Source organism: Uranotaenia lowii, chromosome 2, assembly GCF_029784155.1.
Source record: "Uranotaenia lowii strain MFRU-FL chromosome 2, ASM2978415v1, whole genome shotgun sequence".
NCBI lineage: Eukaryota > Metazoa > Arthropoda > Insecta > Diptera > Culicidae > Uranotaenia > Uranotaenia lowii.
In genome coordinates, this window is record NC_073692.1 from 221,461,919 (window position 1) to 221,474,331 (window position 12,413).

Sequence of the window (12,413 nt, forward strand, 5' to 3'; positions counted from 1 at the left end):
GCTTTGTATTGGATGGTATTGTATTTGACCCTTTGCGCTATGTGAATCGATGACGGAAATTTGAAGATGAGCTTTAACAAAAGCTTCAACTACTCGATTTTCAACTGTTATACTGTGTTATACATTTTATTTATGCACGCATCAATAGAAAGTTTTGTGAAAACGAGGCCTTACAAAAAAAAAATCTTCTTCTAGAAATTGATGTTTAGGCCCAATCAAACAATCTGACACAGACAAACTAAACTTTCTTTAATCCTTCGTTTCATAAAGTAACAAAATTGCAAAAATTAATGTACACACTTAATCTTTTTTCCTGTGGTCGGAACGATTTCGTCCTGTATTTTCAACAGCTGAAAATTACAGGACGATCTCAGGGCAGAAAAACACTACAGGAAAACAACTGTCAAAATCACCTGTGGAATCGGAACTGTTTCCTCCTGTAATTTGCGGAGGGTTCGAAATTTTCCTGTAGCCTCGAGACTGCTTTCTTACGAGATTTACATGACATTCAGGGATTTATTATGCAGAAAATTGAATACATAAACATTTTTCAAATTATAACAAAATTTATTCATGTTTCGATGAGAAATGGATGAGCCTGGGTGTTCGTTTGAGCACAATTTTTTGCCTGAAAAAAAAATAACAAAAATTTTAGTTCCATAATCAGATATTAACTACTTAGAAAAAAATTACCTTCTTTAGCCTTTCCATCCAGTTCTTGGAAGCCATTTGGTGTTTTTGGACAAGCAACCTGATGAAGTACTGCAAATGTTGCAAAGGTTAACTCAATGTCCTTTATCTTCGACTTCAAACACCACCGGTGAATCATTTGTAGCAAAACAGCCTTCGACAACCACCTCGGTTCCATTAAACTGTGGCCGCACTTCGTTGTATGCATTTTGTCTTTTACGAAAGAGAACATTATTTTTTCGATACCGATAATATAACTACGCTATGGGTAACTTACTGCACTTTCAATGTTGGATTAGATGATTTTCAAAAGATAGACAAAAACTAACGTGAAAATACATTACAATTCCTTAACAGCTGCTGGCACAGGATGGCAAAGGATAAACAAAAATAAAAAGCGCGGTAGAAAACGGTTGACAGATGCGACGATCTTACGTAATACAGGACAATTGTTCGACTGCCTGTGCGTTCATTGCGAATTTCAGGAGAGCTGAAGCATTCCGTGATTCGGGTTAGTTCCCATTCGAACTTCGTTTGAATTGAGCAGTTGTCCTGTGAGACGGAAAATCATGGTCCCGAGCGGAATAAATGCAATCTTAGTGTGTATGGAAAAAGTGAAAGTAAATTTATAACATCTATGCAACAAGTTTTGTAACATTCGTTTTTTTTAATTCTTTTTCTTTAAATTAAGGATACCAAGTTTTGCTATCAGATATCACCACTTATCACTGCGCCAAATTGTTCTATAATTTTGGTCTCAGGTTTAAAGATCACAATAATTTATCGAAAAATTATGCCTAGTTTTACTTTCATATTAAATTCTACATCAAAAGTTGCTGCCGTGTTACTGGTGATACTCAATTTTGTTCTCAACTCAGAAGAAAATATTTTAAACCTAAGGAATGGATCGTTATTTTATCACACATAAATTCCAAAAGATGGTACAAGTTTGCTGTTTACATAGGCTTACCAGAATTCTTATTCAATAAACATCAAGAAGAAAAATAATTAAATTGATTTTTTTTGTCGAGTTGTTCTCAATTTGCTTTCGATTCGGGCATCAAAGTCTTCTCGGGTTTTCATACTTGACAATCATCCGAATGCTAAATACAACCTTATTGCACTAAATGACGAAAAGAACCATAATGCAAACATGTGTGTGCCTGATTCCCCCATCGGTAGCAACGTCCAGGCTTCCACGGCTGATGGTTCGTCGAGAGAAGGCATCCAACCTTAAGAGACCTACAATGGTTGGCAACCAACTCGGCTTGCAATAGTCTCTTCAAATTAATCGCAGATGCATTCGCTCTGAAATATTTATATTATTTATTAAAACATTTAGCTGATCCCGTACGAACGAAATTAACTTTTGATATGTGATAAAAAGTTTGTGTTTGAATGGTTACTGAGAAGCCGTTACACTATGATATTGCTTAAAACATTAAAGAGTAGTCTGAGAATTTGATTCAAAATTTTAATCCAGGAATCGATGTTCCGTTTAGTTAAACTCCCGAGTATAAATTTTCGTCTCCATCCCATGAATAATAAGGCAGTTATTTATTAAACATTTAAAAGTTCTTATGGACGACCCCTTTTTTGTCGTCTGTCACAAAGGAATCGATTTCTCGTCCTGCAAAACTCCTCGTGTATGAATTTGCATCTTAATCCAATGCAGAATAAAGTAATTATTGTAAAAATATTGAATAATTAGTTTGGATCACCCCTTCTGCCGATTCTTTCTCCAACTTTTTACACCTGTAATCAATTACCTGTGTTGTAAAACTCTCATGTGCAAAATGCGATGCATAATCACGACAATATCGCAAAAACAGTGAACAATTAGTATGAACGACCCCTTTTCCTACTTCCGATCAACACTGACCCAAAATTTGACTCCTTGAATAAATTACCCGCCCCTTAAAACACCCGTGTGCAAATTTTTATTTCAATCCAATGTTTATTGTATGTTGGTTATCCACCATGGGTGAACGGATTCACCGCAGTTTCTGCCTAAGTATGTGTTCACGTGCATTCTTTATAGATTATCAAGTTCGACAAATCTTCAATGCAACGCATACACCATACCCGGACCTCATGGCTTCGTATGAACTGTTGTGGAGTGAATGTATTTTGTTGATGTAAGGTATATTTTGGAAGAACTAGTCAATCAGGTGGGCTAGTTTACTTACACGTATTCCGGCATTCGTGTATATACCTGACCAGCTGGCAACTGGTTGAACATTCTTATTATTATATAGTCAGTTATAAGAAGAAACATATATTTCCTGTCAGTCACTAATGGAATTCGAACCCAAAAGTTTTCTTCCCGATACCAGGAATCGAACCCAGTAGGCCTGGCATACCAAAACCAAACTCGGGTCAGCCTATCTGCTAGACCACATCGACGCTCTTATTTCAATCCAACGTTTATTAGCGTCAATATCTCAAAAACTGTGAACAGTTAATATGGACAACAACTTTTTCCAACTTTTTCCACAAAATTTGTTACGTGAAACCGATAGCTCGTTTCTGAAAATTTCAGTGTACGAACTTTTATCTCAATCCGATGGCCCATTACACAAAATGTGATAATTGAAATCGAGGATTTTTTTCAACGAACACACACACACATAGGATCTCAGTAAAGCTTCCTGTTTCTTCTCTAATTTGTACATTTTTGAAAGATATTATGGCCACCTACCCACAAAATGAGTATTATGGCTGCCGAGACCGAGATTCGATCACTTGATCGCTGGTTTAGAAGACTTGAACGCTGTCCTCTAGGCAACGGTCAAGGGCTGTTTCGTTTCAACGCAGAATTTATCGTCCAGAATAAAATATTTTACGAAGAAAAAAAATTGCAATTAAAAATTATGCACATCTACTCGCCATCGTAGTTAAAATCGGACGCAAATAAAAAGTCACTGTTAGCTTGAAGTAGCGAAAACCATAATTTGATGTCACCATCTCATTCCATTAGGGATTAAAATCGCTTAAAATACGAAGTTTAAAATTATCCCTGACTACCATCACCTTCTTTCACAGGATATAACAAACCCGCCATACCACGCCACCCTACGATACCTGGGATCAACAACGACGAAGAAGTAGACTCGTCGCTGGGACTGGGAGAGCTAGCGCAATTAACGGTCAACAATGAAGCCGAATCAACATACGAAGTTTCCAACGCCAAGGAACCATATCGTAAGACCTGGAACGCCAAATACACCTTGCGGTCGCATTTTGACGGTGTGAGGGCACTGGCATTTCACCCGCAGGAACCAGTCCTTATTACTGCCTCGGAAGATCATACATTGAAGCTGTGGAACTTGCAGAAAACCGTGCCAGCCAAGAAGTCAGCTAGTCTTGATGTGGAACCACTATACACGTTCCGCTCACATAACGGCCCGGTGCTGTGCCTGGCCATGTCCGCCAGCGGTGAACAGTGCTATTCGGGCGGACTGGATGGGGCCATCAATTGCTGGAATCTGCCGAATTCCAACATCGATCCGTATGATAGTTACGACCCAGAGGTGATGAAATGTACGCTGGACGGACATACTAACGCCGTTTGGGGACTGTCGGTTAACCACACGAAAAATAGTTTGGTATCATGCTCTGCAGATGGGACCGTTAAATTATGGACACCTTCCGGCAAGATCCCACAACAGCTGACAACATTTTCTTCCGAAACAGAAGGTGTTCCAACGTCAGTTGATTTCGTCCGAGATCAAACGGACAGAATAGTTGTTGCATATAGTAGTACGCATTGTATAATCTACGACACAGAAACGGGTCGTCAGGTTGTAAAGCTGGAGGCCAGCCAGGAGATGACAGGAAATCTAGGCAAACATATTAACAAAGTGATCAGCCATCCGACGCTTCCGGTAACGATTACGGCGCACGAAGATCGACACATTCGCTTCTGGGACAACACAACCGGGTCATTGATCCACTCTATGGTGGCCCATCTGGATGCTGTTACTAGCTTGGCTATCGATGCCCATGGTCTGTATCTACTTTCCGGGTCGCATGATTGCTCCATCCGACTATGGCATATGGATAACAAGACCTGTGTACAGGAAATAACGGCACATCGCAAAAAGTTTGACGAAAGCATATTAGATGTTGCATTTCACCCATCCAAACCATACATTGCTAGTGCCGGTGCTGACGCAATAGCTAAAGTGTTCGTTTAATGTGTATTCTCTCCCAATGCGCTACACGATTGCGCTTCTTCAAAAAAAAAAAAAATCAGAATGACACATGTTCTTTATATGCTAATATAATCGTAAAAGGCGGGCAGAGAAATGAAACTTAAGCAAAACATATGGCGATACGCGAAAGGCAAGATAAAAATGAAAATAGTTGTTTTTAATTATCACGAACATTCTAGTTACAAATATATTGATAAAATGAAAAAAAAAAATGAAACAAGCAACAACAGACTTAGTAGTATGCATGATAACTTTTACAAAACTCACATAAAAATACACCCAACATTACGAACACAACCATACACTCACGTATACATTCATATACCAACTTAAAAAACACGAAATCTTGGTAAAACTATCGAAACAGATAGACAGAAATCTGGACAAAGGAAATGATATCGGAATATGTAGATTTGTTTGAGCTTTTGCGCTACTGAATTTCTACAAAGGAATGACATAACTACTCAAGCAGAGTCGACAGCTTCGTTGAAAAAATGAAATAAAACAAAACAAACAGACAAACCATAAGCAAAAAATAGATCCAATAAACGAATTTTGATAGATAATTTATAAACGAACAGAAAACAAAAAAAAAAGTGAACGCCAACATCTAACGCTCTACAAACTAATACTAGTAGAATAGTCTTTCGGAAAGCTCCCAGTTTTACCTTACCCTATTAAAATGGTTAGGATGAAATCCGTTTATACTCCTAATACCCTACTTGGAAGAAGAAGAGCCGTCTTCTTCCGTGCTCCCCTTCATTTATTTGCAGCATTAGCAAAACTGTGAAAAATAGTCACCGTTTCGACGCGTCGATGAATTTACACAACCACAACATTATGTTTCCCACTCGATAGTCTGTACATCTAATAAATTTTGTTTTAAGCAGTGACGTAGATTTTATGTTTGAAGAAGCAAGCAAAAACCAGAAAATACTTTAAGCAAGTTGAAAAGTATAGAGGACTCATTCATGGATTTCAACGTGAGTTTTAGATCTTAGTGTAGAAAGTGATAAGAAATAAAGAAAAGATATAAAATTTCAGAAGAAAATATGTATAACTTTCCCCCTAAACACCTACACATACACAAGCTAAAAAACTAAAAACAAAACAAAATTATTTTTAGGAAGCAAGCAAATGTTAGTCACCGGAAAACTAGTAAACGAGCATACTATCTTTTATTTCTCGTCTGCTTCGAATTGGTTCCGATACTGCGTGTTTCGATTACAGCGGTTCGCTTTTCCACATAAAACAAATACAGGCAGTCCTGATGCCTACAATGACACCGATCCCCGAGATTTTCCGTGAGAACTGCGGAACGGAAATCAAAAATGAAACAAAGTAATAAAATGTATTTATTTTACTCATATATTCGTAACACGTTGTTAATTAATGATTTGATTTATTATAAATAAAGTGTAGAGTAATTATAATTTTGTTTTTATTTTGTTTTCAGTTATTTATTTACCACTGCCCTCAAAAGTCCTTTGTTTCAAATACGTTTCGTTATCAGTATCCTCAGTTGCGAAGTGCAATGCTGGTCGTTGCTCGACATATTTTAATTTGATCCCTTGGAACATTGTTGAGTTTCAGTAAATCTAATGAAGTCGTCCGTCGTTCAATCACATCATTGAAGATGGTATTGTCTGAATTATCATACCTGATAGCAATATACACACGGAAGAAACATGACACACACACTGAAAACATTGAATTAAAATGATACCGTAGAGGAAGCAAATTATGTAGGACATCGTAACAGATGGTAGATTTTTTATGAATGTACCTACATAGCTAACAGTGAATCAAAAACAACATGCAAGGATAGGTGATTTCCTGATTAGAAACTGTGAGAATGTAAATCATTAAAAAAAAGAGATAGTGAAATATGATATCTTCAAGTCCATTAGCTATTGATGTTATTTTCTCTATGTCAAGAACTACTGCTTTGAAGGTAGGTTCATTTTTTAAGTTCTCGGTTCTCATTATTATAACTTTTTTTTTCCATAGACGGGTTTTCCTAAATGCGTATTTCGTTACATAAACTTTAACGGGCGAATGAGTTATTTAAATCTTACCAGTCGAGACGGAAAGCTTTACCGTTGCACATCATCAAATCGTTATTCAGAAGCAAATCAGTTACACTTGAAAAAAATTCTAATAAGGTCAATGAATTGGAGAATTCACTGAGCGATTGTCAGCTGCGATTTGGTAAGTTTAGTTAATTTTATGCTTATTGTTTTTCGTGTGCAATTGCGGATTCATTTTTTTTGTAAAATTATTATTATTTCATTATGGCTTTATTATGTTCTAATTCGATCTTTCATATTTAATTCGTCCTTTAAGTTTCATGGCTGAAATGAGAAAAATCATCAAACAAGTTAACAACCTCGATTTTCAGACATTTATTTCCCTTTCAATCACTGTTATTCCAATTCCAGCTATGTATGTGTAACAGCTTGTTTATAAGAAATCATACCTACGTATGATGAATACCTGAATAATGATCTTCATTTTCACAATGGCAAACATGCTAAATAAGCAGTACAACGACTTTCTTATTCGCTTATACATTGCATAATACTTTTAAAGTTGTACAGATTAAAGTTACGCCACGCCAGCTACCGAACTTTGTCTTCTTTCTACAGGACCTTTACGAGGATAGCTTGAATGAAGTGGAAATGTTGAAGTGGAATGAATTTTAAGTTAAAATCTTAAAAATCGGTATGAAATCGGTATGTTTTGCCAAAAATCGGTAATCGGTATATACCGATTCTTGGTCAAAATTTTGCTCAAAAATCGGTATAAATACCGGAAAATCGGTATGTGTGGCATCGCTGCTCAGCACTGTTGAAGCAATCCGTTCGATAAAACCAGGAAAGCACTCTCTGAATTTCCTCGGAATGTTTCGGGATACTCTGAGTGCCTTATCAAGACGTTGCTTTGCAATCACCTTTATTTAGGTTCGCTAGCATTGCTCTGTAAAAGGTAATGAGAAGGCAATCTCTCTGGCAAAGGTGAGATCGTCTTCAACGAGTTTCATTTTTTGGTTAGGAGAAACTCTCTTGTCAACAGGCAGTCTAAATAGAACGAGGATGAGTTTGGTCGGTGGCTCCCTTTGATTAGCTCAATGGTCAGCCTTAAATCCTGGTTTAATAGGTTGGAGCTGAGTCGGGATTTTGTCGGTATATTTTCCCGTCTGAGGTGCAATCGTTATTCTTTACGCGGTACTCGGTACTCTATCGTTTTGAAATTGCTGGTAGCAATTTGTGTAGTTACTGTGAAGGTTACCATGACATCGAGCATACCGTTTAGTCGTGTGAGGTCCATCTTGTCGCAATGCTTGTACTTTCTGGTACCATTTTCTTTTATTTTGAATCATTACTTTTTATGGACGCTCCCTGAAAGACCAACTAAAATGAATTCCTTAGTTGTCAATTTGACAATCATCGCTTAAAATCGCACCGATTTTCACATAATAGTTTTGTGACGTAGCTTAACGCTTAGACAATATTCAACTACAATAGTTCATTTTTACGTTGTTTTAAGTCTGAAGGCCCATTTACAGTTCTCGAGGAAAAGAATGTGATAAGTCTTATTTGGACAGTAACACTAACGTGGTGGAACCGATGAAGAATGGTCAAAAGATGAAAATCCAATTGTTCTTGCTGTTTAAAACCTCGAAGAGATTTTTTTTATAATATTATGAATGAAACTGTATATGAACCTTAAGAAAAACTATTCGAAAAGAACATGCTTCACAAAATGCTATCTAATGCAGAAAAAAAGAATCTACTTAGTGCATAAGTAAGCTTCCCAAGCAACCAAAAGTCCCATTAAACAGGTACAAAAACGTTTACTCAGCCCCATCAATGATATGAAGTACGTTCTTTGCAGCTCAAAATTTAAGTCCTTATTGATACTTTCAAGTTCCAAAACAAGTCTTAATGACCTTCTATTCAGCTTCCGCCGGCCTCTTAATTCAGCTTCCAAAAAATCTTAAAACTCTATCTCAACTAAACCCTTGGCTTCGGTTCATATCACCTTCTCTTGATTATTCACTACGTTCTGTACCGGTGCCGCCATGATGCCACGCGCCGCATTCTAAACTCGACAAATTGCTCAATTGCTTCTTTTCTATATTTCCTACATATATCGCATCAGAATGGTCACTCAATTACTAAATTACTTATTGAAAAAAAGTTGCCCGGCTTGGGGATCGAACCCCGACCTCCGTGGTGAGAATCGAACACGCTACCACTAGACCACGCCTAGATGTTGTTCTAACTGAAACTAAAACTCAAAGTGGTGATTGGATGTTGAAAGCACATCAATGCACTTTTTGTGACTTACCAAATACCGTTTTGAGCACTTTTGTGCCCTTTATGAGACTTACCAAATTCCGTTTTGAGCACTTTTGTGCCCTTTATGTGACTTAAGTCCCATATAACTTAGGTATAGATCACTTTTTCAGCTTTCAAGTTCGTTAATGAGTACATATAGTTCACTCATGGGAATTGGGCAAAACAAGTCACATACAGCGTACATATTAATCACTTTTGCAACTTTCAAGTTTATTAATGAGTGCATAATGTTCACTAAAGGGAATTGGGCAGTTGATTCTCTTTGTCAGCCAATATGTAACTTCCAATGCCTTCATTCAAGTAAATATGTGGCTTTTGGTTGCTTGGAAAAATTGTTCCGGCCTGATAAACTTTTTTGGATCTCTAGGCCGATTGGCGAACGCTACCAATGCGAACTCAAGAATGCCGGAACAAATTGGCATCTGTTCCGCCGCATTCAGTATGTCAGGTTTAAGCTTCACATATACATTTCATTAAATGTGGTTCGTCGCATTATTCGCATCGCATCGCGTGCACTGTGTCATGATTATAAAATAAATTTTCTTAAATAATTTTTGCTAATTTTTTCCATCATTAAATTATTTTTGAGTTGTATTTCAGCTTTCAGCTTGAAATTATTACGACGTTAAACAGGCATAGGTTTTAATTTTTTTTTCATTGATTTAAACGTGTTTTATCGATTGTGTCCAATGGAATCGGTTAAAGTGTCGAGCGTAAAGATTCAAAGATTTAAGAAACGATAAGCACGCCTGGGTCAAGTGAATTCTTTCTGAATATGGTCAATGTAAGCCCCAGAATAGATGATAACAGTCGGATATTAAAAAAAATAGAATGATTTTGCCATGATCAACGCCACGTTTCTACGCGCCAAGCTATGATGCATTCAATCTCTCGGCATAGGGAAGTGTAAACGATAATAATAGGTAATAAACATTCATATGAATAAAATTCAGCATAGAAAACACTGTATATTTTGTGACAGAATTGATAAAAAAAATTAACAACTTATTCCAAGAACAACAATGTATGGTATGGATCAAAGGACAGTTCTTTTCAAATAAACTGAACTATGATCCTTATAAAACATAATCTGTATAATAGTTATGGTTATGCAAAGTTAATAGGTAACCTTATGTATTAAAACTCGGAACAAAAGAAACGCGAAAAGTAATATTGAAAGAAGGAAACTTCATTCTCATCCAGAATATCGATTGTGAATTTTTTTTTCGACATGAAGTTAATGAGCACAACCAATGCTTAAAATCATACGAGAAAAAAGAATGTGCTCATATTGATTAAATAAAAGTAGTAGAATACACACCACTCACACGCACCCACAAATAGACAAGAACAACACACACACATCGTCTAGAAACTATAAAATAGTTAAACAAAATTGATAAATCGACAATGTAAACATATTAAAATAAATAAAGTCAACAACCCAACATCATTGTAAATCACACAACTAAAATAGAGTCCTATTGTGTTTCACCTGTAATATATTGAATTGAAACTGAGTAAAAGGTCGTGTATTATTTGAACAAAAGTGAACAACAAAACAAAACAAACCAACACAAAATAAGTGAACAAGTAATTAAACAATAATGAATTAGATCGCCTATAACCTATGAATATGGAAAATCGAGTAAACTTGAGAGGAGAGGTAAGAACCCTATACAAGGGCAAACAAAAATAACAGCAACAAAGAAAACAAAACAAAAGCGAAAATTAAATTTATTGAAGTTTAAATAAATGGACTAAAATCATCTCGAAGTAGTTTTATTCAAAGAGAACCGAAAAACACTGATTCATGATTGACAAGTATTCGGCATAAGCTAAAACATCGTTAATTTGTTAATTTATCAATCGGCTTTATCGGTGAAAAGTGATGTTAGAAGAAATGAAGGATGGTGAAAATGAGCGGGTAGAATTTATTTAATAGCATTATCATCACATACCAAATTTTTGTTCAACACTGGCCAACTACTATGAAGTGGTAGAAACAGATAGAGTTGCAACTACCAAGACTAGTGCCCGAATACGAAAATATTGTAACTTAACGGTTCCTGTAGAAGTTATAAAACGTTAAGAAACAGTGTAAAAAAACGTTAAGAAAATGATATCTGAAACCATAAAAAACATTGCACTTATCTTGAATTCCAAAACGACGGTCTGTTGAATATGGCGTTAAGTTATGTTACTGTTTAAAACTGTTAAAACCTTTATATGGAGGAACTGCACTACAAACAGTTTGAATAGCGTCCAGAAACCGCTCTTGGAAAACGTATTCAGACAACCAAACTGTTAATATTACAGTTTTTCGAAGAGTAATCTTGTATCTAAACAGTAACATTAATAGTAATCAAACGATTCAAAATAACGTATTCTCCAACGTTATCCAGAACCGTATATGCAATGGCGGGCTCACACATACATAGATGGGAATATTATGGAAATTTTCGGATGTTTGATATAAATAAAAATTTATTCACATTATCTTTATTGAACTTGATTTACTTACATACGGTGAGAAACTATAATCGATTTATATTCTTTGATGATTCTTGCAGGAAAATCCTACCCGGCCAGGGTCATAACATAAAGATTCCCGTAGCTCCAGCGCTACGGAATGCTGGGAAGCCATCGTTACCCGGGTGATGAATGAGCGAGCTGAAATCAATTTATGATCATTACTCTTTTTCATATATTAGAAATTTATTATGTTGACTATATACTTACGGTAATTATTTCCTGTAGCTTCCGCAGAATCAGTGGAATCAGCCAGTAGAATCCCGATTTCGGAGGGGCGAAAAATTGTTGTTGTGTTTTTCGTCTCTTCCAGTTGTGGGCAGTGGTGCCGACTAGACCGATTTTTCATAATTGTACCGATATAAAATAATATGTGAAAGTAAAAAATTGATTTATAGCTTCGATAATTCTAAGTCGTCCTCTTGCTTGCATGCTTAACACCAAATTTGTAATTACTGGTTGTCTCTTTATAACATGCATTATTTTATAATGCAAAATGAACTAAAATTGTTATTAAGTCCATGGATTCGTAAAGAAACTTTCATAATCAATCATCTCGCATAATGAGCGTTGTTCAAAACATCTTTTAAGGCCGATGACATAGTGAATT

The 12,413-nt window shown here is 36.2% G+C and overlaps 1 protein-coding gene and 1 long non-coding RNA gene across 11 annotated transcripts in view; one reads left to right on the forward strand and one right to left on the reverse strand.

The window, feature by feature from the left end:
* Positions 1-6,340, forward strand: part of LOC129749282 (striatin-3) — a 72,481-nt gene extending 66,141 nt beyond the window's left edge. For all 10 annotated transcript variants that reach the window (XM_055744225.1, XM_055744223.1, XM_055744232.1 and 7 more), the window contains exon 7: positions 3,736-6,340. In XM_055744225.1, the coding sequence (XP_055600200.1) occupies positions 3,736-4,889 (1,154 nt within the window). In that variant the 3' untranslated portion in view covers positions 4,890-6,340. The remainder of the gene's footprint in view (positions 1-3,735) is intronic.
* Positions 6,341-11,757: 5,417 nt separating this feature from the next.
* On the reverse strand, positions 11,758-12,230 carry LOC129749298 (uncharacterized). Its single transcript, XR_008738002.1, has 2 exons — positions 12,014-12,230; positions 11,758-11,944 (listed from the first exon to the last, which is right to left on the reverse strand). It is a non-coding gene; the product is annotated as an uncharacterized LOC129749298 (long non-coding RNA).
* Positions 12,231-12,413: the final 183 nt, after the last annotated feature.